Here is a 26,356-nt window from a genome sequence, read left to right as displayed (position 1 = left end):
GTATAATTGCAATAAAGCTGTTTATTCTCAACTACTACGCTACACATTGTTTTAGTATTTGGCATGCATAGAATCGCACAAGACAAATTCAAAGTCACAAATAAGACTGCGTAAGGGACACACAAAAACTCACAAGGTCTACACTCAAACACAAACACACTCTCATCAGTACAGAGATACACACTGATTTCACACACATAGAGAGACACAGGTTTCAGTGTTATGTTGATCACCACAATAAATTACAGTGTGTATGTTTGTCTGTGGTGCACATTGTTGATTTGTATGGAGTGACAGTGTGTCACTCCATACAATCTCAGTATTCATGCAAAACAATGTACACATTTTTGGGGTATTGGGTTGGCCAGACGTAAACAGTTTATTTATGATTGCTACCCCATTCCCCAGTCTTCGGTTTTCATGGAAATGCTCTTTCCTTTATCAAAACAGTTGCCCATCTATGTTCAAAGCTTGTATAATGTAACTCGATATGTGTTTGATAACAATAAAATCTGAAGAAGTGCATCAGCGCTAATACATGAGATGTATTTCAAGACAGAGACAGTTGGCTAGCGTAGGCCATGGGTTTGAAACTAACTCTACAGTAGCTTAAGACATATGGAATCGTACAATATGGGAGAATTGAGGTACACACAAACATACACGTACGCACACATGAACAATACATATTTTGACAGTAGGTACATTGAAATAATATTGCCATTAAAAAGTTTAGCTTAGGAGTAAAAGGCCCCAGAGGGGAATATGGTGCTTTAGGTTGGTTATGGGAGACGCTGGCATGAGAAAATGCTAAAAATGTCAATATGTCTCATTTACTTTCCCATAGCCTTGACCAACCATGGTAATGATTGTAAGTAGCTCAAACATCACATTGCTCTTTAGCCCCTGTAAACACCTACAAATGTTTTCTCTAATATCGGAAATGTACAGTGTAAAATTGTGGGAGGCTGGCTGTTGTTCTGTTGTGCTCTTAAGGACGGCAGTATACTGCATCATGATCACTGACGTTGTTCCGGCAGCTTCTGTGCTCGTCTTCGGATGTGGCAGTAGCAGGGCGGTTGTTGATATGTTGCTTTCCCCTTCTGTTGTACAGAAGTCAGAGGTAAGTGGTCCGTTGGTAACGGCTCCGGCATCTCTTCTCCTTCTCTTCCTCTCTTACCAGGAAAGGGGCCAGTCAGAAACATGGCCTACAGGTGCTTAACCTGTCACTCAGCGAGACATCATACGTACAAACTCTGAGGGGTGAGGAGAAAGATGAATAAAACAACAGAGATAGAGAATGAACATGATTTAGATCAAGTGTAGGGGCCGAAGATCATGGCTCTTTGAAGAACTGTACGTGCTTCTATCAGCCAATAAAATGAAAGATGTATTTTCATAGCAACAATTCTATTTCTAAATGAGCACTGGGGATCCTAAACATGGATGGATTTAGTGGGTAATGACTCTAGGAAGAATAGCAGCACATTGCTATTTTTGTCCCGCCTGTCTTCGAGTCTGTGTTAGGGGATGGAGAAGAGAGAGAGAGAGAGAAAATAATGAGAGAGAGAGAGAGAGAGAGAAAGAGCATGCTTTCCTTGTTCTCTTGGTCATCTATGTGGTGACATAATCCCTTGGTGTGACGATAATCTGACAGACAGCCCGACTCCCTTCATCCTCCCGCCTCACTCTCAGCATGGTGCTGGAGTATCCTGACTCAAAATGTGTGTGTGTGTGTGTGAGGATTGGCACTGAGGCAGCGTGTCTATGCATGTGTATGTGCTTGTATGTGTGTGTGAGAGATAATGTGAGTGTGAAGCTGGAGAGAGTGTGTGTGTGATTGAGAAAGAGTGTGTGAGTGGTAGAGAGACAGAGAGTGTTTGTGCACTGTGTCTGTATTTGAGTATGTGAGAGTGTCCGAAGGGAATAGTCTCCACAGATTGCTAGCTTGCTTTATGTTCAATAAAGCAAGCCAGAACATCTTGTGGAGACTTGTTATTATGAGGGAGCTCATGTTGAGCAATATCAGCCATCCCAAAGGGGCTGGTTGGATAAGAACAGTGGAGAGGGATTTGTCAGGTGCTGCAATTTAATCCCACTGGAAACAGACGTCAGTTCAACGTCTAGTTTGGATTTACATTTGATTGAGTTTTCAACCAACGTGAATTCAACGTGAAATCAACAACAATTTGAACCATGTCATTGGATTTAGGTTAAAAGTTGGGTGGAAAAGAGACAAACATTCCAAGGAATTCCTTAACATTGAGGACTTTTTCAAATCCACGTTTGACTTTTGTTGAAATGATGTGGACACAACGTTGATTCAACCAGTTCGTGCCCCCTGGGATGTTTCTTACAACAAAATAACAACGACGATAATACCGGTCAAATAACGTCCTATAAGGAGGTATCGTAGAACCCACTTAGACAGCTCACCTTCAAAGTCTACGTGACCATCTCCATTCAGGTCAATGTCCCGCAGGATGTCTTCTAGGTCCCTGTGACCAACCTAGCAGAACAGGGAAAGAACCGAGAAATAACACTACTCCGATGTAGGCTACAGTGACAGGATCAGACAGATGCGTGGGCAAGTTGAGTGAAAGAGTGAGGGAACACACAAAGAGAAAGACTACTTTTCTTACCTGTTGACCAAGAAGTTTTTTCATTGCTTCTCTGAGTTCTGATGTGCTGATCTTGCCATCACCATTGGTGTCAAACTGAACGAGTAATTAACAGTGAACTAGTTAATCATGCAATATTGTATTCTGCCCTTTCCAAACAGCGTCATCTCTCCCAAATTACTATTGAGTTCCCCTTGTAAGTAGTGCTTCTCCTCATTGAATCAACTTTCCTTTAGCTTAAACCTTTCTAGCTTTCTTTCATCGCCTTTGGATTTGGTTCTTTCTTTCTCTATCATCTCATTTCTATTTTCATTACCTTCCTATTTTCATTACCTTCCTATTTTAATTATCTTCCTTTCCCTCTCACTCTACTTCCATCACTCTCTCTCTTATTCTTTTCTCATTCCATACCACCCCCCTTTCTCTCCATCGCTTATTCTCACCTCTTTAAAAGCGTCCCTCAGCTCCTTGACCCCAATCATATCTGCTGTTTCAGCCAGAAGTTTTGGCCCCATCAGCTCCACAAAGTCCTCAAAGTCAACATGTCCTCCCACTGTGTGATATAGAGGATAGAGGAAACATTCATTTCTACAGAATACATCTACAGGGACATTTGCACAATGACAGAAACATGCAACCTTGAAAGAGGACAGAAAAACAAGGCTGGCAAGACATATGCTATTTGTCATATCTACAGCGTCACATTCACCCATCAATGTTCCCAAAGCCCACAGAGTATTTATTGGACGGATGTGATTTTATGTTCCTTTCGGGGATGATTGTTAAAGGGATCTACGTCAGAGGTACTGGACCTTGAATGTTCAGAGGCCTGTGTGTAATGGTGAGCGCAAGTCTTTGAGTGTGTGTTAGGGGATGGAGAAGAGATAGAGAGGAAATAATAAAAGAGAGTTAAAGGAAAAGGCTAGAGAGGGAGAGACAGAGGTGGAGAGAGAGAGAGACAGAAAACAGAGAGAGGAAATGAGAAGACAGAGAAAGAGGAGAGACAGAGGAGAGAGAGAGAGACAGATAGAAGGAGAGAGAGAGAAAGACAGAAAAGACACGAGAAGACAGAGAGAGAGAGAGAGAGAGAGAGAAACAAGACGAGAGAGAGATGGAGAGAAGGAGAAACAGAGAGAGAGAGAGAGACGAGAGAGAAGAGAGCAGAGAGACAGAGAGAATGAGACGAGAAGAGGAGAGAAGACAACACAAATGAGACCTGCATGCAGAATCTGCAAAAATATCCTCCGGTGTACAACGTAGAACACAAATAATGCATGCAGAGCAGAATAGGCCGATACCCACTAATACAAAATCCGAAAAAGACCGTTAAATTTACAACACCTAAAAGGAAGCGATCCCAAACCTTCCATAACAAGCCATCACCTACAGAGAGATGAACCTGGAGAAGAGTCCCTAAGCAAGCTGGCCTAGGCTCTGTTCACAAACACAAAACACCCACAGTGCCCGACAACAGCACAATTAGACCAACCAAATCATGAGAAAACAAAAGATAATTACTTGACACTTGGAAAGAATTACAAAAAACAGAGCAAACTAGAATGCTATTTGGCATAACAGAGAGTACACAGTGCAGAATACCTGACCACTGTACTGACCCAAACATAAGGAAAGCTTTGACTATGTACAGACTCAGTAGCATAGCCTGCTATTGAGAAACGGCGCGTAGGCAGACATGCTCTCAAGAGAAGACAGGGCTATGTGCTCACTGCCACAAATGAGGTGGAAACTGAGTGCACTCTAACCCTCCGCCAATGTATGACCATATTAGAGAGACATATTTCCCTCAGATTACACAGATCCAAAAAGAATTTGAAAACAATCCATTTTGATAAACTCCATATCTACTGGGTGAATTCACATGTGCACACAGCAAGAGATTTGTGCCTGTTGCCACAAGAAAAGGGCAACATGAGCACAAACCCATTGTAAATAAACCCATATTTAGCTTATTTATTTAACTTGTGTGCTTTAACCATTTGTACATGTTACAACACGTATATATATTAATATAGACATTGTAATGTCTTTCTTGTTTTGAAACTTCTGTATGTGTAAGTTTACTGTAATTTGTATGTTATTTCACTTTTGTGTATTATCTACTCACTTCTTTGCAATGTTAACACATGTTTCCCATGCAATAAGCCCCTTGAATGAATTGAATTGAATTGAATTGAGAGAGAGAAGAGAGAGAGAGAGAGACAGACAAAGACAACACAGACAGACAGACGACAGAAGACAGAAGACAACAGACAGACAGACAAGACAGACAGACAGACAGACAGACAGACGACAGACAGACAGACAGACAGAGAGAGAGAGAGAGAGAGAAAGAAAGAGAAAGACAGAGAGAGAAGAAAGAAGAGAGAGAGAGAGAGGAGAGAGAGAGGAGAGAGAGAGAGAGGAACAGAGAGAGACAGAGAGAGAGCAGAGAGAGAGACAGAGAGAGAGACAGAGAGAGAGAGAGGAAAGACAGAGGAGAGAGGAGAGAAAGAAGAGAGAGAGAGAGAGAGAGGAGAGAGAGAGATAGAGAGAGAGAAGAGAGAGAGAGAAAAGAGAGAGAGAAGGAGAGAGGAAGAGAAAGGACAGAAGAGGGAGAGAGAGGAGAGAGAGAGAAAGAAGAGCCTCACGACATTCTCCCTATTTATTACACACAGACACACACACCCACACAACACACACACACACACACAACCACACACACACACACACACACAACACACAACACACACACACACACACACACACACACACACCACACACACACACTACACACACACACACACACACACACAACACACACACCACAAAGCATGTTACTCACAGTTCATATTGATCTGCTGGCTCAGTTCAATCAGCTCCATCTCTGTAGGCATGTAGCCCATGGTCCTCATGCAGTTGCCCAGGTCTTTACAGCCGATGAAGCCATCATGGTCTTTGTCAAACTCTTTAAAAGCCTCACGCAACTCTGTGAGACAGAGGCACACATGGAGAAATATCAATTGGGTATTTCAACCACATTATCAAAATCATTGTTAGTTTATTGTTACTACTACAATGAGTGTAGTGGTATAATGAACATGAGGGTGAGAGGTAAGCTTGTGTAAGCTTGGAACAGTCCGCAGGCTCAATGATGATTTTGGGCAGAAAAGTTCATGGAAAGGCACTTAAAGGCACACAACATGACAATAAAAGTTTACCAAGGTCAGACCCTTTGATTGTCTGCATCTAAACCAGTGAGGACTGCTACAGCTCGATCTGGACTATGCAACACCATGCAATACCATGCAATGCCATGCAATATGAAGGCTTTTTGTCATTTAAACTGTATGCTCCTGTATAACGATACTTACCATCCATTTCCTCCGGCCTCAGCTCTCTATCCTGTAAAGAATTACAAGACAGGGTTAGAACCCAGCATGTGACACTCTTCAGGTGATGACTCATGATGCTACAAAACTAAACTTGTCAGATATTATCAATTCAACAATAGTATAATGAACAAAAATATAAACGCAACATGCGATAATTTCAACAATTTTACTGAGTTACAGTTCATATGAGGAAATCAGTCAATTGAAATAAATAAATTAGGCCTTTGTCTATGGATTTCATATGAATAGGCAGGATCGCAGCCATGGGTGGGCCTGGTAGGGCATAGACCCACCGAAAAGCCAGGCCCAGCCAATCAGAATTTGTTTTCCCCAAAAAAGGGCTTTATTACAGACAGAAATACTCCTCAGTTTCATCAGCTGTCCAGGTGGCTGGTCTCAGACGATCCCGCAGGTGAAGAAGCCGGTTGTGGAGGTCCTGGGCTGGCGTGGTTAAACGTGATCTGCGGTTGTGAGGCCAGTTGGGCGTACAGCCAAATTCTCTGAAACGACGTTGGAGGCGGCTTATGGTAGAGAAATGAACATTCAATTCTCTGGCAACAGCTCTGGTGGACATTCCTGCGGTCAGCATGCCAATTGCACACTCCCTCAAGACTTGAGACATCTGTGGCATTGTGTTGAGGGACAAAACTGAACATTTTAGAGTGGCCTTTTATTGTCCACAGCACAAGATGCACATATGTAGTGATAATGCTGTTTAATCAGCTTCTTGATATGCCACAATTGTCAGGGATATGGATTATCTTGGTAAAGGAGAAGTGCTCACTAACAGGGATGTAAACAAATTTGTGCACCAAATTTGAAAGAAATACGCTTTTTGTGCGTATGGAACATGTCTGGTATCTTTTATTTCAGCTCATGAAACATGGTACCAATACTTTACATGTTGCGTTTATATTTTTGTTCAGTATAATATATCATAGAGTACCTTTGTCATGTGTGCAACCCCTTTCTTGTGTTAAATCATGTAATGATGAACCCAAATGCTTGCCTGGCTACTCAGACTCCTTGCTCCGGCCAAATGCTATGCATTTGGACGCCCACTGACGTTAGTCTCTTCTCCGCAATAAGTCTGGATCTGAGTAGCTCCCCAACCCTTCACCGAATGCGAACACATTTGGAGCCGTCTGATTGGTCCAGAAAAAGATGGATTGGGCCAGGACACACGTGGGTAAAGCCTCATTGGCTTTGATACTCTGATTGGTTAGAGACGATCCAATCGTTGATGTTTTTGTTTTGTACAACGCCCCTCGTGCCCTTTGTCACGACAAATGACTCCAATGTTAGCAGTCTCAGACTAAAGTATGTAGTGAACGACAAAACAGGGGAAGTATTTAGTGTGAGTCGTCAGGCTACCCAAATGCAACTTAGTCTAGAGAATTTGTCTGACGCTTGTCTGAGTAGCCTATCTCTGAGGTGAGAGGTACATGCCACCTTTGAAGGTTGGTGGTGAGTCGTGGGGGAACAAGGACTGAAGGAGTTCCTTTTGTTCTCTCTCAAGTTTAAAGTCTAGCCTTTGAAGTAGCTCGACCCCGCATCCACCCCTGCATCCCGAGAACAGAGCACATCGTCAGGACAGGCTATGGACGGTGCCAGTCTACCAAGGAGAGGTCAGTGCACATCTTCCCTTAACGACAAGGCCTTTCCACTGATCACAGTGAGAGTGAGACAGATGAAGACATCTGCCGCTGCTCCACACAGACTTTAGTACTCAGGATAGCAGTCTGTCAGGCTAATACTAGGTGTACCACAAGGACTTACAATCTATCAGCGTGACACAAATGGAAATGAGTGCCATCACACACACACACACCCACACACAGTCGCATACGCATACACTTATCTTCACACCAACTGGCAGGTTACTGCAAATATTTTGAGTCGTTACCTTCTTCTTTGAGTCCATAAGGAGTGTATTGGTCAACGTGGGTGAAAAAGAAGCAGACAAAGACAGAATGTCTGTATGATTGTGTGTAAGCTTTTGTGAACACTGTTTTATCAGGTGCAGCTACATACTGTAAATGTGTCTCTGCATGCATTATGGGCATGTGTCTGTTTGTGTCTGGACTTACGTACAGCCTGCCGGCTCTCAGCGAAGCCCTTGCGTAGAAAGATGCAGGCAGGCCCCAGTACGTTGTGCATGTTGCCTCCGTTCTGAGCCATAGCCACTAGTGGCTCAAGATAGCCCCCCCCAGTCCCCTCCTCACAGGACTGCACTGCTCTGTAGTTCTTCTTCTGGTCCTGGGGCCACAGACATCCAGGGTGTGGGGCCAGGAGATAGAGGCGCAGGGGCAGAGACAGGGACACAGACTGTGACTCAGCTTGTGGATGGACAACATGGAGTCAGACTACAACAAGAGGCTAGCTGGCATGAGGGTGGGTGGTTGGAGGTGGAGGCTGAGGTCTGCTAGTCCCTGTGAGGTCAGAGGTCAGGATGGTAATGGTCAGGGTGTCAGTCATGTGAAAGGAACAGTCAGGTGCTGGGTTCAGTGAACGGGGCCCTGAATGTCACCCACCCATCCATCCCAAAGACGCTCTCTGTGCAGCTGGGGACACTTATTTGACTCAGCACACTGCCAGATGTATACAATCAAAGAGACACAACAGCTAACTAAGACAATCAGACCAATCCACGGGAGAACACGCAGGAAGACCCAAACAAATATCTGCAAGCCATTCTGCTTTTGACATATGCACAGTGTAATAGTGGCACAATGATCCCTGTGTAAGGTACCCAGACAATGATCACACTCATTATTGGTTAAAAATGTAGAGTTCTCAATACATAATTTTGTCTAAATACCATTTAAATACAGGGTTTTATTCACGACAGGAAAGCCACACGCATATAAAAGAGACGGATGGCTTCGTGCTCATTCCAATTAACCATTGTCCCAATGATGGAAGGAATCAAATCCATCCAGCCATTACATTATAATGACCAATTAGTCTGTGGACCACGGGGCAGCGGCAGGCCACAATGCACAGCCCCAATTACAGACAGAGCCTCAGGTTAATTAAAGAGGGGAACATCAGCCACCATTGAAACCTTTACAAATATTAATCTGCACCAAGGCAAATAAGGGCCAACCTTTCTTCAGTCGAATGACAGACAGACAGAAAAGTGGCATCAGTGGACAGAGCTGAGCTGTGTTCAGAGACCGGAACGCTGACAGGCTTATGACAAAAGGGTCACTATACAAGGAACACTGAGCTGGCAACTTAAGAAGGATATGCTTCTATTTCCCTCCATTGTTTGTTTCCCCCCAAAATAGCCTTTCACAGCAGCGAGACAGCTATCTCTCTATCCCTGCCCTTCTTCCTTCCCTCCCTTGGTGGGATTTTAATTAGCTTGGTGGGACATTTTGGGTGACCTTCATACTCCATCTGTTGCTGTGGAATTTCGAGTGCCAGCTCCTGCCCTGCTACAGTGCACCCCATCACACTGTCCACTGGGTAATCTGAGCAAGTGATGCATGAAGCAGTGCAGATTTTCTGAAGGTCCAGTGTGTCACCAAAATCACTACTAATGTTAAAAATGATGACATTGAATTGGCAGCTAGAACAATATTAGAATGTGAGAAGCAGTCAAGAAGTAACTTCCCTATTTACCAGATGGCTTCAACTGTTGCTTGTCATATTGTACCGTACACGCTCAAGGATGTACAGCTGCTGAAGAGGATTTAAATCCCTGATGCATGGTGGACCAGCGCTCCCACTGAACATGAAGTCATGTCTTTATTGTGCAGTTATCTTCGTACTAGATAGCTAAAGAACTGTGGCTGTCATTGTTGTACACAGACTAAGCATGTAGCGCTGGCAGATACTGTAAAACTAAGTCCAATATATCCATTCTATAGATACATGCCGCTCAGTCAAATCCAGTCTGTAGTCCACGTACGGAACAATGAACATCAGCCGGTTGCAGAAACAACCCGTATCAACAAGGTTTCTGCTAAGATCAGGTTACGGTTCACGGCGCTCCTGCAGGCAGGGTTAAACAGGATAGCGCCACCTGTTGGTTTGTCCGCGCCACTGTATCCCCTCTGAAGGGGTGAAGTGGTGACGCTGGTTTGGGGCTTTGACTCATGTGGTTGATCTTGACATGAACCTGCTCATTGACACCACTCATCCCAGCTAGCGGGTTCCAGGACACAACTAGACACTGTCGACAACAGTTGAGTGACGGTTGAGCATCATTGGCTACACTGAGGACTCCAACACAGTCACTCCAGCTCAACTGACATTCAGTAGGGAAAAACAGTTATGTGTCCATCTGGTATATATCTATAACAAAGAAATATGGGAAAACAGACACAATACAGTCCTATGTCACGACTTCTGCCGAAGTCGATGCCTCTCCTTGTTCGGGCGGTGTTCGGCGGTCGACGTCGCCGGTCTTCTAGCCATCGCCGATCCATTTTTCATTTTCCATTTGTTTTGTCTCGTTTTCCCACACACCTGGTTCTCATTTCCCTCATTATGTGTTGTGTATTTAACCCTCTGTTTCCCCCATGTCTTTGTGTGGTATTGTTTATCTGTTTTCATGTATGCGCACGTTAGGCTGGTTATGTTCAACCCGTATTTGTATTTCGTGTTTGTTTGTGCCGTGTGCTTTTGGTTCGCCAAATAAAAGGCTCCGTTTTGCTACCAAATATCTGCTCTCCTGCGCCTGACTTCCTACAGCCCTTCACGCATACCTTGACAGAATACCACACAAAGACATGGGGGAAACAGAGGGTTAAATACACAACACATAATGAGGGAAATGAGAACCAGGTGTGTGGGAAAACGAGACAAAACAAATGGAAAATGAAAAATGGATCGGCGATGGCTAGAAGACCGGCGAAGTCGACCGCCGAACACTGTCCGAACAAGGAAATGCATCGACTTCGGCAGAAGTCGTGACATCCTAATGCGTGGTAGAGTGGTATTGTCGTCATCCAGTCCACAAATGATTTCAAGCATCACAGTCGGTATTCTATGCTGGTCAGCGGACTATTTTAGTTACTGTGGCTCAGTGGGGTGGATGAGACAACAGCATGACACACTAGGTTGTCCTGTCTCCTCTAATATTCACAACTAGCCTGTAAGAGCGGGAGCACTGCTCCTCAGACCAGAAGTCTAACTGAGATGCCCCACAGTCAATACAGCAGTGTGCTCTAAAACCGAGTCTCTCACAGTCAATACAGCAGTGTGCTCTAAAACCGAGTCTCTCACAGTCAATACAACAGTGTGCTCTAAAACCAAATCTCTCACAGTCAATACAGCAGTGTGCTCTAAAACCAAATCTCTCACAGTCAATACAGCAGTGTGCTCTAAAACAAGTCTCGCACAGTCAATACAGCAGTGTGCTTCTAAAACCAAGTCTCTCACAGTCAATACAACAGTGTGCTCTAAAACCGAAGTCTCTCACAGTCAATACACACAGTGTGCTCAAAAAACAGTCTCTCACAGTCAATACAGCAGTGTGATATAAACCAAGTCTCTCACAGTCCAATACAGCAGTGTGCTCTAAAAACAGTCTTCTCAGTCAATACAGCAGTGTGCTCTAAAACCAAGTCTCTCACAGTCAATACAACAGTGTGCTCTAAAACCAAGTCTCTCACAGTCAATACAGCAGTGTGCTCTAAAACCAGTCTCTCACAGTCAATACAGCAGTGTGCTCTAAAAACAAGTCTCTCACAGTCAATACAGCAGTGTGCTCTAAAAACAAGTCTCTCACAGTCAATACAGCAGTGTGCTCTAAAAAACAAGTCTCTCTACAGTCAATACAGCAGTGTGCTCTAAAACAAGTCTCTCACAGTCAATACAGCATGTGCTCTAAAACCAAGTCTCTCACAGTCAATACAGCAGTGTGCCTCTAAAACCAAATCTCTCACAGTCAATACAGCAGTGTGCTCTAAAACCAAGTCTCTCACAGTCAATACAGCAGTGTGCTCTAAAACCGAGTCTCTCACAGTCAATACAACAGTGTGCTCTAAAACCAAGTCTCTCACAGTCAATACAGCAGTGTGCTCTAAAACCAAATCTCTCACAGTCCAACACTACTGTAAACAATCCAGTAGTGTCTGCTGAGTGGAGAAGGCTCATAATAGTGGCCGGAACAGAGCAAATGGAATGGCATCAAACACCTGGAAACCATGTGTTTGACGTATTTGATACCATTCCACCGATTCCGCTCCAGTCGTTACCACGAGCCCATTCTCCCTGATGAAGGTGCCACCAACCTCCCGTGACACAATCCCAGGGTCAAAAAGGTCCAGTGTGGTCCAATAGCCTCCAGTCAAGTTATGGACACATAGTGAGACATGCACCACAGACAGTCAGGGGTCCAGGTAGACCACAGCCAGAACACAGTACACAAAACCTTACCTTCTTGGAGAAGTGAGATTTGACAGAGTTCCCCATGGTGAAGTCCCTCTCGGTGTGTGGTGCGTCTCTAAACGTGTCTGTGTTAGTATGTCTGTGTGGTGTGTGGGCATGTGTTTGCGTGTGCGTTTGCATGTGCATGTGTTTCTATGTATGGGATAAAGAGAAAGGGGGTCCAGTGGGTCAGAAACTAAGACGAGGGAATTTAGGGGGAGAGAGAGACGCACAGAGAAAGAGTGGGAGAGTGAGGTTGCACAGGATCAACATATGACCTAGAGGGAAGGACACTGGGAGTCACAGGAAGAGAGGGAAGAGGGGAGGTAAACCTAAATGGAGGAAAGCAAAGAAATACTACAAAGAATGAAAGATCAAAGTGACAAAGACATGAGAGGGAGAGGAGGCAGGCATGCGATGCATGCGCTCAAAGCAGAAAATGCAAGATTGCTTTATTCATTGGCTCACCGTCCTCTCTCTCTCTCCCTCTTTTCCCCCCTCCCTCTCCCGTCTCTCTCTCCCTCACTCTGTTGCACTGTTTCAAACCATCTCTGCAAAGAGAAAGTGGTAAAGAAGCTCATTAACATATTACCTTCCCCCGAGCAACACACTGGAGACACTAATCCAAATACACACACATGCATACACTGGATTAAAACCCACACATGCACCACACTGGATTAAACCCACACATGCACAACCACTGGATTAAACCCACACATGCATACACTTGGATTAAAACCCACACATGCATACACTGGATTAAACCCACACATGCATACACTGGATTAAACCCACACATGCACACACTGATTAAACCCACACATGCACACACTGGATTAAACCCACACATGCATACACTGGATTAAACCCACACATGCATACACTGGATTAAACCCACACATGCATACACTGGATAAAACCCACACATGCAACACTGATTAAACCCACACATGCACACACTGGATTAAACCCACACATGCATACACTGGATTAACCCACACATGCAACACTGGATTAAACCCACACATGCATACACTGGATTAAACACACACATGCATACACTGGATTAAACCCACACAATGCATACACTGGATTAAAACCCACACATGCATACACTGGATTAAACCCACACATGCATACACTGGATTAAACCCACACATGCATACACTGGATAAACCCACACATGCATACACTGGATTAAACCCACACATGCATACACTGGATTAAACCCACACATGCATACACTGGATTAAACCCACACATGCATACACTGGATTAAACACACACATGCATACACTGATTAAACCCACACATGCATACACTGGATTAAACCCACACATGCATACACTGATTAAACCCACACATGCATACACTGGATTAAACCCACACATGCATACACTGGATTAAACACACCACATGCATACACTGGATTAAACCCACACATGCACACACTGGATTAAACCACACATGCACACTGGATTAAACACACACATGCATACACTGGATTAAACACACACATGCATACACTGGATTAACACACACATTGCATACACTGGATCCACCATGCATACACTGATTAAACACACACATCATTACACTGGATATAAACCCACACATGCATACACTGGATTAAACACACACATGCATACACTGGATATAACCCACACATGCCATACACTGGATTACACACACACATGCATACACTGGATTAAACCCCACACATGCAATACACTGGATTAAACCCACACATGCATTACACTGATTAAACACACCACAGATGTGGGGCTGTGGAGCTAAAAAACAACACACGCTGTCTCGCTCCCCCTTCTCTTTTTCTCCTCCCTCTCTCCCCTCCGCTCTCTCCCTCCCCTCTCTTCTTCATGTACATTTTAGTCATTTGTCAGATGCTCTTTTCCAGGGCAATTTAGCAGGAGCAATAAGGTTAAGTGCCTGCTCAAGGGCACATCGACTGATTTTTTCACCTAGTTAGCTCGGGGATTCTAACCAGCGACCTTTCGGTTACTGGCCCAACGCTCTTAACCAATAGGCTACCTCCCCCTTCTCTCGTACAACACACATGTACACACACAGAAGAAGTACGCTCATGCAAAAGTCATGCTAAACTAAGAAGGGACAGTATGGAGATCAAAGTCAAAGCTCTACAAAATATGCACGAAATGAACATAAAAGCATGTGAATGATGGCACACACACACACACACACACACACACACACACACACACACACACACACCACACACACACACACACACACACACACACACACACACACACACACACACACACACACACACACACAACACACATGCGTACATGTACTACACACACGCGCAAACACACACCACAAATCACTGCATATACTTGCTAGATCGCTACAGGGGTCTCAGCTTTTAGACAGCAAGCGCCACAGGGATGCTGATGCTGATAGCAATCCCTGCAATCCCCTGCAGTGGCTGCCACTGGTCACATAATCAACGACATCATTTCCTGTTTGACTTTGTCAATTGTTTCCCATAGTTACACACACCAAGGTCCTATCTCTCGTCTATCCTCTCTCTTCCATTCATTTATTCTCACTCTGCCTCTCGGTTTCCCCTCACGGAGGCTCATTGTGAACATCAGAACACATCAGAAATCAGCCTCGGGAGCTGTCGGCTCTCATAATGTCAGTGCAAAGACACAGCACACACGCAGCTTATTAAACCTACATAATGGTGCCAATTCACATAAACAATAATGCTCACTGCATTCACACACCTCCTGATATAGACTCAACCATACAAAAATCCCTCTATAATGTGTGCTAATAACAAGTCACATGAACACCCACAGTCATCACACAAAGGAAAGCATGCCTTAGTATTTCAACAAGCTGCACACATGCAGACACACTTGCACACACGTATACAGTTTGTCACGGGAGAGACAGGCAGCTAATTCCATTAGGAGATGTCATGTTAATAATGGCATTCGCAGTTTAAAGAAGATTTGAGCTGGGAGAGAAGGGAGAGGGGTCTGGGACTGGGAGGGCTGATAACGTCATCTCTCATGATGCCGTCATGGTATGTCGTTTCTCATTCCATGTATGTACTATACCCAATGTACTATACTATGGTACTGTATGTGAGTGTGGGCTCATTCTGTAACCTCTATACAACAATGAAAATATTAGTCTCACAGTAAAAAGGTTGTACCTCCTCCAATGACGTATAATTATTACTGTATATTATAACGCTACATTGCCTCACGTCACTATTCACATTTCAGATACAGATGTTCTTCTGAGAAAATAGATTAACAATGTGCTTTATTCTTTGTATTTTCGTTTCATCTGGGGTTAAATATTGAAGAATGAACAACCCTGATCTCTGTCTCCTTATGGAGGAGAGTTGAGCCTGAGAAACCAGTTGAATTGGGACGATGACCTTGTAGCATGTTCGCAGCCTCACAGCTCTGTATGTGAAGATCACCAGAGGAGCATCCATTCAGTGACCTATAAAAGTGCCCCAGGCAGAGAGAGGCTATGGTGACCTTCATGGTGACAGGTCATCTCCTGAGGTAAAATATAACAGTCATTTTAATTCAAGTGTGAATAATTGATTAGGTTGAATTGGTTGTTATTTTATGCAAGGAAACTATCATCTTTCATTTGAGACTAATGAATTCCGTGCTAGGGATAGTGAAGAGAGAAGCTCATGAAAAAGGAGAATGGAGGGGGAGTAGTTTGCTGTCAACATTTCAAATAGCAAAGCACATACTATTTTATACAACCCCAGCCAATATTACACTTCTCTTTTTCTTCTGCATCTCATCTGCTTTAACCTCTGTGTCCCCTTTCACTCTCTCTCTCTCTGTCTCTCTGTCTCTGTCTGTCTCTCTCTCTCTGTCTCTCTCTGTCTCTCTCTCTCTCTCTGTCTCACTCTGTCTCCCTGTCTCTCTGTCTCCTTCTCTTCTAGTCTCCCTGATCTCTCTGTCTCTCTCTCTCCTCTCTCTCTCTCTCTTACTCTATCTCTCTCTCTCTGTCTCTCTCCCCCTCTCTCCACTCTCTCTCTGTCTCTCTCTCTCGTGTCTCTCCTGCTATCTTCGTCTACTCCTTCCTCCTCACTCTCTCTCTCTCTCTCACTCTTCTCTCTCTGTCTCTCCTTTCACTCAATTCAACAATTCAATTGACTTTATTGACATGGCAAGTTCATTATTACTTACATTGTCAAAGTATACATATCGAAAAATCAAAGTCAAATATATATGTATATACTGTATATACAAAATATATATATATTTATATATAAATAAATGGTGGGATCAACAGCAATAAAAATAGTAGTAGTGGACATGGGATTACCATTAACAACAACTACAACAACAATATTAATCAGAACAACAATACATTAAAGCAACAGTAGTAGACCAGTCTCAACATGACTGAGAAGACACATGATCTGGTATGAAAGACAAAACAAAACAAGATGGGAAATATTATCAACATTACTCACTCTCTCTCTGTCTGTCTCTCTCTCTCTCTCTCTCTCGCACTCTCTCATTCTCTATCTCTCTCTCTCACTCTCACTCTCTCTCTCTCTCTCTCTTTGTCTCTCTCTCTCTCACTGATTTCCTCTTTCACTGGCTACAGACAGCCTCAGGTTACCATGAATATTAATAATTAATATTCACACACAAACACGCGCGTGCACGCACATGCGCACGGACACACACACGTCATTACACAGTCTCTTGAATTTCACGGTCTAATCCTTCCCATTTCAATGAGGATTTAACTGAATAGTGAAAACATCTAGCTCCTTCACAACCATCCGTTAATGGACTGTATAAATACCCATCCGTGGCTATAAATAGTCTTTGGGCTATAAACATATTGAAAACTGAAATGACATGGTTCATACGACAATACCTACATCATAGCAGCTTATCTACACCTCCTTTCCCTTCCCCCTTTCTCTCTATTTTCTGTCATCCATGATCTCTCTCCATTTTTTCTGCCCCCCCCTATTCTCTTTCCCTTTCAGACCTCATCAAGGTCAGTATGACCCTGGCGGGAGAGAGGGAAGGGGGGAGGGAGGGAGGGAGGTAAAAAGGGAGGGATGGAAAGATGGTCAGAGAACCAATAAAAAGGGAAAGAAAGGAGACTGACAAAGGAGAGAGAGAGAGACAGAGAAGATGATTCAGTGGAAGAGTGACAAGGGAAGGTAGGGAGGAGGGAGAGAGAGCAACAGCAGGAAAAGGGAGCAAGGGAAAAGGAAGCCTCAGCTGTGATTTTACCAGAGAGCTGTCAGATGCTGTGACAACAGGGAGCTGAAGAGGAAAAATAGAGTCCTGTGTTTTCCTTACATAACCCAGGCCTATCAGCATGCCTGTCCACCTAGCTCGGATCCCTCCTCCTATTTATCCAATTCCTTAAATACCTGCTTATATAATACACAGAGGCTTGGTTTGAGAACTGTGGATTTGCTAATGTGTGATTGTCAAAATCCTTAACACACAACACAGTTTAATAATGAGTAATTTATTAGCTCAAGCTGGGTAAACTGCAGAACCAACACACAGCCTGTTATCAAACACGGATGTACACACAAATACACCACTTTGAATACATTGAAAATGCTTTGTGTTTGTATCCACGGTTTATGGTAATACAAATCCTTGACACAAATCTTACAAACAAACCCACACTCTCTGTTTAACAAATTGTAAGCAGTCACCTCCATCTGGTGGTGTCATCTCAGAGGTGTTTTCTCATTGTTGAGAAACTATCATCTATTTACTTCTTTTCCCAGACTTCCAATGAATATTTTCCTTTCCTCAGAACAGGTATCTTTGGGTCAAATAAAGTCGCTACAGCAGTGAAAGCTGCGAATAGACTGAAAGAAGAGTTTGACCCAATCGTGGCTAAGAAGCAAGGCAGAAGTTCACTGGTGATAATTCCAGGTGTCCATGTCCAAGGTGCTGCTGTTACCTGGATTGGTCTATAAATGAATAGCGATGGAAAATGTAGCCTATATACTGTAATTAATGTATGACTACATCGATATACAGTCTTGCTAAGTACAACACAGATGAAGTGAAAATATGAAAGCAGTTATGTGTGAGATAATTATGTCCCCCAAGAACTGAGAGTATGAGTGTAATGATGTTGTTATCATGACTGTCCAACATGTGTGCTGTTTTATTTATTCATACGTCTAGACCGCGATGTTGTTCTTAGACCAAGATGTTCCTTTACTGATAGGAATCATTCCTCATTAAACACTCATTAGTCTCATGACCTCATAGCCCCTCTATTTCAGTCATTCCTTCTGATGAAAATGAAAACCTGCTATTTATACGGATGCTTGAGATAATACGTTTGCTTATGCAGGGATCCCTGCTTAAGTCACCAACTTGCAAACTGGCTTTGTCAGGTAGCGCATTAGCCAAAGGATTTGAATATTTTTACTACCACATAAAAGGCTGCTCTCCTCTACTCTCTTATAATCAGGTCTTGGGAATGCTATATTTAGCTTCCACTGGCAGAAAATAAGTTCTGTAGGGATTGTATGCAGACCTTGATGGAAATATGAAATGTAGAATGTCAGTGGGTATATTCTCACTCCATATCAAAACATGTATTCAAAGTATACTTGTACCAGTGCCAATACAAAAACACAATCAGATGTGACATGTAAATGTGAAAGGCAGTGTCCTCTAATAGAGTATCACAACCAAAGATCCAAACATGCACATTTGTGCAAACACACACAGGGAAGTACACACCCACGCGCGCACACACACGCAGACACACAGACGACCTTTGTATCAGAGAAACAGAACATCTTGCAATATCTCGGCACCACAACACAACTCTCAGGTGCATTGAAACTTTGCAATGACTTAATTGGACTCAACCATACTGCATATCCAGTTATAGATGTGATACTACTGAAAGAGTCTGAGAGCGTTGTGACAAGGCTCTGATTTTCAGTAACTAGCATCAAGTGACAGTCACCTTGCACACTTTTTCTACTTGAAAACTCCTCCAGCTGAGCAATTTCACAGGCAAGCGAGTGTTAACAGATATTGTCATTAGAGGTCCTTCTGTATTCCCATTTCAAAGCATAATGATTGGATAGAGTGATAGAGGACTACTGTCTCACTATGGAGCAGATTGAGACAGGCAGAATAGAGCACAGCAGTGCTGCATAGATTTGGGTTTGCTGCCTGGAACTCCTGTGACTGATTAGAGCTCTGGCCTAGATTGAGTGAAGTTATTTCTGGCACAAATTAACACATGAGGAAAGTATTGCCTCCTGAGCTTTATATCTCCTTCAGTACTGAGACAAATATTTCAAAGCACAGAAAGAAAACTGGATATCCTATATGAAGAGCAACAGAGGCACAGTAGGAATGAGACTATTGTATGAGGACTTTGAGGAGGGCTTTCGTATTTGTAGATGGTAGAGGAGATGGGATGCAGGAATGAAGAGATGGAGAAGCACCCTTCTTTTACCATCGACCCTCACCTCTCCATCTGTAGGTTTACAGCCCCAAAGTATAGCGTAGATTTTACCTTTACCTTCCCCAATTTCTCACAGTGTTATCACTGTTCAATGTCACTTTCTTTTTTAAACACTTGATGTGAGTGTGACTTACCACAAATAGCTGTGTGTGTGTGTGTGTGTGTGTGTGTGTGTGTGTGTGTGTGTGTGTGTGTGTGTGTGGGCAGTCGGGTGTTCAGCACAGCTACAATTTCCACAGGATTGGAAAGTTTATCCACCTGACTGACATGATGAGAGTATCCTTATTCATACTGCTACGCATGGTAGTCTGCCAGCCCCGCCATGAAACGAATTATCAGATACATGGAAGTTCAATTTGGACTCAAAATGTACATACATTTTTAATATGGTCAGCAGGGGTGAATGGGTGTCCGGTCACATTTTGGCTTGGGTTGCTGCTCTACCTGTCTCTCACCTTTGACCCTACCAGACCAACCTGACACTGTGAAGCATTCAATTTTTCTCTAGGTGTGTATATCACGCATGTCTGAGCTGTCTGAGCCATATCATCTAACTTATAGGCTACTATTCATATGTCTCAAACTGTCTTGTTTCAAATATATTAAGGCATTGAAATCTTGGGGGCAAGTTTGAGGCATTGTGTAGTGCACTGTGCTGTTGGAAAAATCCATAATACCTTCTCTGTTGTCACACATTCTACATTTCTGTGCCATGAATTACTGTTAAAAAAACGTTCAAAAACATGATTTCCTGTGATTATATATATATTTCCACACTATGAGGTTGAAACAATACTGTGAAATTGTGAACATTAAGATAAAGCATTTTTACTGTAAGAGAAAAGACCACATGAAATTTCATCCTGTTTTTCGTGGGATGCAGTTTTGGCTTGCCTAGTGACATCACCAGGCGGTAAATGTGTCAATAGACCAATATGAAAGAGAGTTCCAAACTTCTCTGCCAGTAACAGCTAATTTTCAGTTTTCCCCTCCCAACTCAGACCACTCCCAGACAGTCCTAGCAAAATTCTTGCTTGAAAATTGCTCTTTGCTAAGAAGCTGTTTTTGTTTTTTTGACTATTTTAATTGAAAACAATCACAGTAAGGTACTTATTTGTTACACATAAATGATTTGATATTGAGATTTTAAAAAACCCAGCTGCATTGGACCTTTAAACGTGTTTTTTTCCCCATCTCTTTGTTACACAACAAACACCTACGCGTTTATTAACGGGACAACGGTGTAAATTAAGTTTAATCTTTTTGCATTTTGTTAGAGACAGACAGTTTTACAGTATAGTGATGGTGTAGCCTATGAAGATTGTCTAAAATGACAATTCGAAATTACCCTTAAAACAATACATAAATTCCTATTGAATAAAAAGCGAACTTCTGTCGCGCGCCGTTTTTTGGCAATGGTCGTATGTATCGATAATGAGTATTAATCTCCAGTTTAATTTACTTGTTGAATCCTTGTGCTGACTTTGAATGTTTGTTCGAGAGTAATCATGTGTTATAGTTCTGTCTAGACAAGGGACTACTACGTACCTGCCCGAAGACTGATTTCACTATCGGGTGCAGATTGGAGTCATGTTCAGATGGAGCTGTGCTGAGTCTTTTGGAGGTGCGGCTGGTAACGGGGCCGGTAACTGGCGTGGCCGTTGCGGGTGGGACCGAGTTTAAACTCGTGGACGACCCAGTATTTATTCTGTCCTTTGATTCAAAAAAGTACGCAGTATCGTCGGATTGTTTAGTATAGGATGGAGTTGGCGAAGACCTCCGCCCCGGACGTGCGTTGCCGTGGTGATGCGCTGGCGGCAGGTCACATCTTGAGGTGTTGTGGTGGTGGTGGTGGTGTGGGTGTCTAGACGACTTACTGCGGTCTTTCCCGCTCCGATCCATCCGCTCTCTAATTTCTTCCTGGCTGTAGCCGTCATTGTAGTGGCTGCTTTGTTGGTGGGAATGTCCCCGTTTATCACATCCATTCCTGTCTGTCCTGCCACCAGCATGCCTCGGTTGACAAAGGGGTCTGCGCGCGCTTGCCTCGCGCTCATCGGTCCAACACGGCTCGTCAGGTACATCTGTACCTCCGTCGGGTTGGTGGATGTGACTACAGTGGCTGCGCGACCCATGATGCTCAGAATGTTCGGACCTCCGACTCACCGGCACGGCCGAAGCTCTCAGCAGAGAGGTGGTAGATTCGCTTTTGGGAAGAGAGGAGCTCATTGTCGTATGCCGTTCCCTTAATGTATTACTGTGTGCAGATACCAGGACTAGACAGGAGGTCGTTTAAGACAGATGCACCTGTGTGGTCGTGCTGAGCATTTAGCCAGTGTGTAGTCAGGGCAGCCTGTTGGATCACCTCAGAGTAGCCTATTCGCGCGACTCTAGCCTAGGCGACAATGCAAACTAGGAACACCCACCTACACTCTCACTTGTGAAATTATAAAGTTCTGAATGCAACCTGGTCGCGCAATTGTAAAGATGTCCTTACGTGTCAGGCGAAGTGAGGAATCAGTCGCTTCTATAGTAGGGTACTAGGGGGTAACTAGCCCCCCCCTAAGAACAATGTCTAATTGCTGACACAAAAAAAGCACGTTTTGAAAAAAATTGGTATGTGGATGAAGATCATGCTTAGGCGAATACAATATAAAGGGAACTAAATGGCCACAGTTTACACTTTTTTTTTCTATTTCATGAAATGTTTTTAGAAAAGGAGCGTTACCCTGGTAGAAGAATATGGCATAGAGTTTCACACAAGTGTGTTAAAATCCATTTGATCAGTTTTATTTAGAAATTCTTTAGTAAGTAATACTGAAAAGATATGTCTAGTTGTCTTATTTTAATGATTTACATAAAATATTGGGAGGGGGGTAATGGTGTTGCACATGTCACCATTAATATCCTCACTATGAGGAGATGTGATGTAAAGTCCCTCTATTTAACTCACCTGTACATTCATTTTATTTGTTCTTTCTGTGTTGAACCTTTTCCATGCAATCCATTATGTACAAATACACTAAATATGATTTGAATAATGCAAGATTTTAGTTGTTTTTAATTCATATAAAGTATATAATATTGGAATGGAATATAAATAATAACGCTGGAATATAACATTTGATTACAATAACTTATGTAACATTGATATGGAAACTCTATTATGCTATGCTATTGCACGATTCTAATTTTAAAGACAGGTGGTAAGGGTAGGTAACAACTAGAGGTCGACCGATTATGATTTTTCAATGCCGATACCGATTCTTGGAGGACCCAAAAAAGCCGATACCGATTAATCAGACAATTTTATTTATGTATTTATTTGTAATAATGACAATTGCAACAATACTGAATGAACACTTATTTTAACTTAATATAATACAACTATAAACTCAATTTAGCCTCAAATAAATAATGAAACATGTTCAATTTGGTTTAAATAATGCAAAAACAAAGTGTTGGAGAAGAAAGTAAAAGTGCAATATGTGCCATGTAAAAAAGCTAACGTTTAAGTTCCTTGCTCAGAACATGAGAACATATGAAAGCTGGTGGTTCCTTTTAACATGAGTCTTCAATATTCCCAGGTAAGTTTTAGGTTGTAGTTATTATAGGAATTATAGGACTATTTCTCTCTATACCATTTGTATTTCATATACCTTTGACTATTGGATGTTCTTATAGGCACTTTAGTATTGCAAGTGTAACAGTATAGCTTCCGTCCCTCTCCTCGCCCCTACCTGGGCTCGAACCAGGAACACATCAACAACAGCCACCCTCAAAGCATCGTTACCCATCGCTCCACAAAAGCCACGGCCCTTGCAGAGCAAGGTTACACCAGCCTAATCTCGGGAGTTGATAGGCTTGAAGTCATAAACAGCTCAATGCTTGAAGCACAGCGAAGAGCTGCTGGCAAACGCACGAAAGTGCTGTTTGAATGAATGCTTACGAGCCTGCTGCTGCCTACCATCAGACTGCTCTATCAAATATCAAATCATAGACTTAATTATAGCATAATAACACACAGAAATACGAGCCTTAGGTCATTAATATGGTCAAACCCGGACACTATCATTTTGAAAACAAAACGTTTGTTCTTTCAGTGAAATACGGAACCGTTCCGTATTTTATCTAACGAGTGGCATCCCTAAGTCTAAATATTGCTGTTACATTGTACAACCTTCAATGTTATGTCATAATTATGTACAATTCTGGCAAATTAATTACGGTCTTTGTTAGGAATAAATGGTCTTCACACAGTTCGCAACGAGCCAGGCGACCCAAACTGCTGCAGACACAATTTCCCTAGTTAAAAGAAATTAATGTTAGCAGGCAATATTAACTAAATATGCAGGTTTAAAAATATATACTTCTGTATTGATTTTAAAGAAAGGCATTGATGTTTATGGTTAGGTACACATTGGTGCAACGACAGTGCTTTTGTCACGAATGTGCTTGTTAAATCATCACCCGTTTGGCGAAGTAGGCTGTGATTCGATGAGAAATTAACAGGCACCGCATCGATTATATGCAACGCAGGACACGCTAGATAAACTAGTAATATCATCAACCATGTGTAGTTAACTAGTGATTATGTTAAGATTGATTGTTTTTTATAAGATAAGTTTAATGCTAGCTAGCAACTTACCTTGGCTTCTTGTTGCACTCGCGTAACAGGTAGTCAGCCTGCCACGCAGGCTCCTCGTGGAGTGCAATGTAAGGTAGGTGGTTAGAGTGTTGGACTAGTAAGAACGAATCCCCGAGCTGACAAGGTAAAAATCTGTCGTTCCAGGCCCCTGAACAAGGCAGTTAACCCACCGTTCCTAGGCCGTCATTAAAAATAAGAATGTGTTCTTAACTGACTTGCCTAGTTAAATAAAAGGTAAAAAAAGAAAAACGTCCACAATCGGTGTCCAAAAATGCCGATTACCGATTGTTATGAAAATTTGAAATTGGCCCTAATTAATCGGCCATTCCGATTAACAACACATCCGCCACGCTGATCCTAAACACCGGGGCCGCTCAGGGGTGTGTGCTCATGTCCCTCCTGTACTCCCGGTTCACTCATGACTGCATGGCCAAGCACGACTCCAACACCATCATTAAGTTTACAGATGAAACAACAGGGGCAGGACTGGTCACCGACAATGATGAGACAGCCTATAGCGAGGAGGATAGAGACCTGGCCGTGTGGTGCCAGGACATAGGAGATGATTGTGGACTACAGGAAAAGGAGGAACGAGCACGCCCCAATTCTCATCAACGGGGCTGTAGTGGAGCAGGTTGAGACCTTCCTTGGTATCCACATCACCAACAAACTATCATGGTCCAAACATACCAAGACAATCATGAAGAGGGCACGACAAAGGCATGGGTCCTCAGATCCTCAATAAGTTCTACAGCTGCACCATCGAGAGCATCCTGACTGGTTGCATCTCTGCATGGTATGACAACTGCTCGCCCTCTGACCGCAAGGCACTACAGAGGGTAGTGCTTATGGCCCAGTACATCACTGTGGCCAAGCTTCCTGCCATCCAGGACCTCTATACCAGGCGGTGTCAGAAGAAGCCCCTAAAAATTGTCAAAGACTCCAGCCACCCTAGTCATAGACTGTTCTCTCTGGTACCACACGGCAAGCGGTATCAGAGCACCAAGTCTAGGTCCAAAACGCTTCTTAACAGCTAATACCCCCAAGCCATAAGACTCCTGAACAGCTAATCAAATGGCTACCCAGACTATTTGCATTGCCCGCCCCTTTTACGCTGCTGCTACTCTCTGTTTATTATCTGTGCATAGTCACTTTAACTATTACCTCAATTACCTCGACTAACCAGTGCCCCCGCACATTGACTCTGTATTGGTACCCCCTGTATATAGCCTCGCTATTGTTATTTTACTGCTGCTCTTTAATTATTTGTTACTTTTATTTTTTATATTTTGCGTATCTATTGTTTACTTAACACTTATTTTTCTTAAAACTGCATTGTTGGTTAAGGGCTTGTAAGTCAGCATTTCACCTGTTTTATTCAGCACATGTGACAAATAACATTTGATTTGATTTGACCTGTAGGTCACAATTAAAGCTATCCCCAGTAAAATTGGAGCTCATGAGCCCACCTCCTGCACTGCTCACACCTAATCCAGTCTCCACCTGTGACTGAAAACGGGGTGAGATACCAATTGAAAAGCTCTCTCTTAAAAACGTAGATAGCTATCTAGCTATATGATATAACATGCTGTGTAAAATAGCTAAACGGCTATAAAGTTGCATTAACTGTAAAGCTATCAGTCACTAGTGGAATCGTTTGCAACTGAAATTAAGTTACATTATCTTTTTTAATGTATTTTACCTCAGACGATTGCTAGCTAGTACTCCTAGTAGCTTATGCTAACTAGCTAGCTGGCTAGCTTTTTACTTCTAATGAAGTT

The 26,356-nt window shown here is 43.0% G+C and overlaps 1 protein-coding gene across 4 annotated transcripts; it reads right to left on the bottom strand.

The window, feature by feature from the left end:
- Position 1: 1 nt before the first annotated feature.
- Positions 2-22,434, bottom strand: LOC111961485 (calcium-binding protein 1). Of its 4 annotated transcripts, none has more exons than XM_070441504.1 (8): positions 21,479-22,434; positions 8,108-8,272; positions 5,993-6,023; positions 5,464-5,607; positions 3,065-3,174; positions 2,643-2,717; positions 2,437-2,509; positions 2-1,256 (listed from the first exon to the last, which is right to left on the bottom strand). In XM_070441504.1, the coding sequence occupies exons 1-8, from the start codon at positions 22,154-22,156 to the stop codon at positions 1,231-1,233; spliced, it is 1,302 nt and encodes a 433-aa protein (XP_070297605.1). In that variant the 5' UTR covers positions 22,157-22,434; the 3' UTR covers positions 2-1,230. The 4 variants fall into 4 exon arrangements, with proteins under 4 accessions (XP_070297605.1, XP_070297606.1, XP_023839563.1 ...); XM_070441505.1 differs by lacking the exon at positions 21,479-22,434 and adding an exon at positions 12,407-12,836; XM_023983795.2 differs by lacking the exon at positions 8,108-8,272 and having other exon boundaries at positions 21,479-22,431.
- Positions 22,435-26,356: the final 3,922 nt, after the last annotated feature.

The sequence above is a fragment of the Salvelinus sp. IW2-2015 genome, linkage group LG4q.1:29, assembly GCF_002910315.2.
Source record: "Salvelinus sp. IW2-2015 linkage group LG4q.1:29, ASM291031v2, whole genome shotgun sequence".
Taxonomy (NCBI): Eukaryota; Metazoa; Chordata; class Actinopteri; order Salmoniformes; family Salmonidae; genus Salvelinus; species Salvelinus sp. IW2-2015.
The sequence above is the reverse complement of the archived record's forward strand: the minus strand, read 5'-3'. Positions and strand labels throughout refer to the sequence as shown.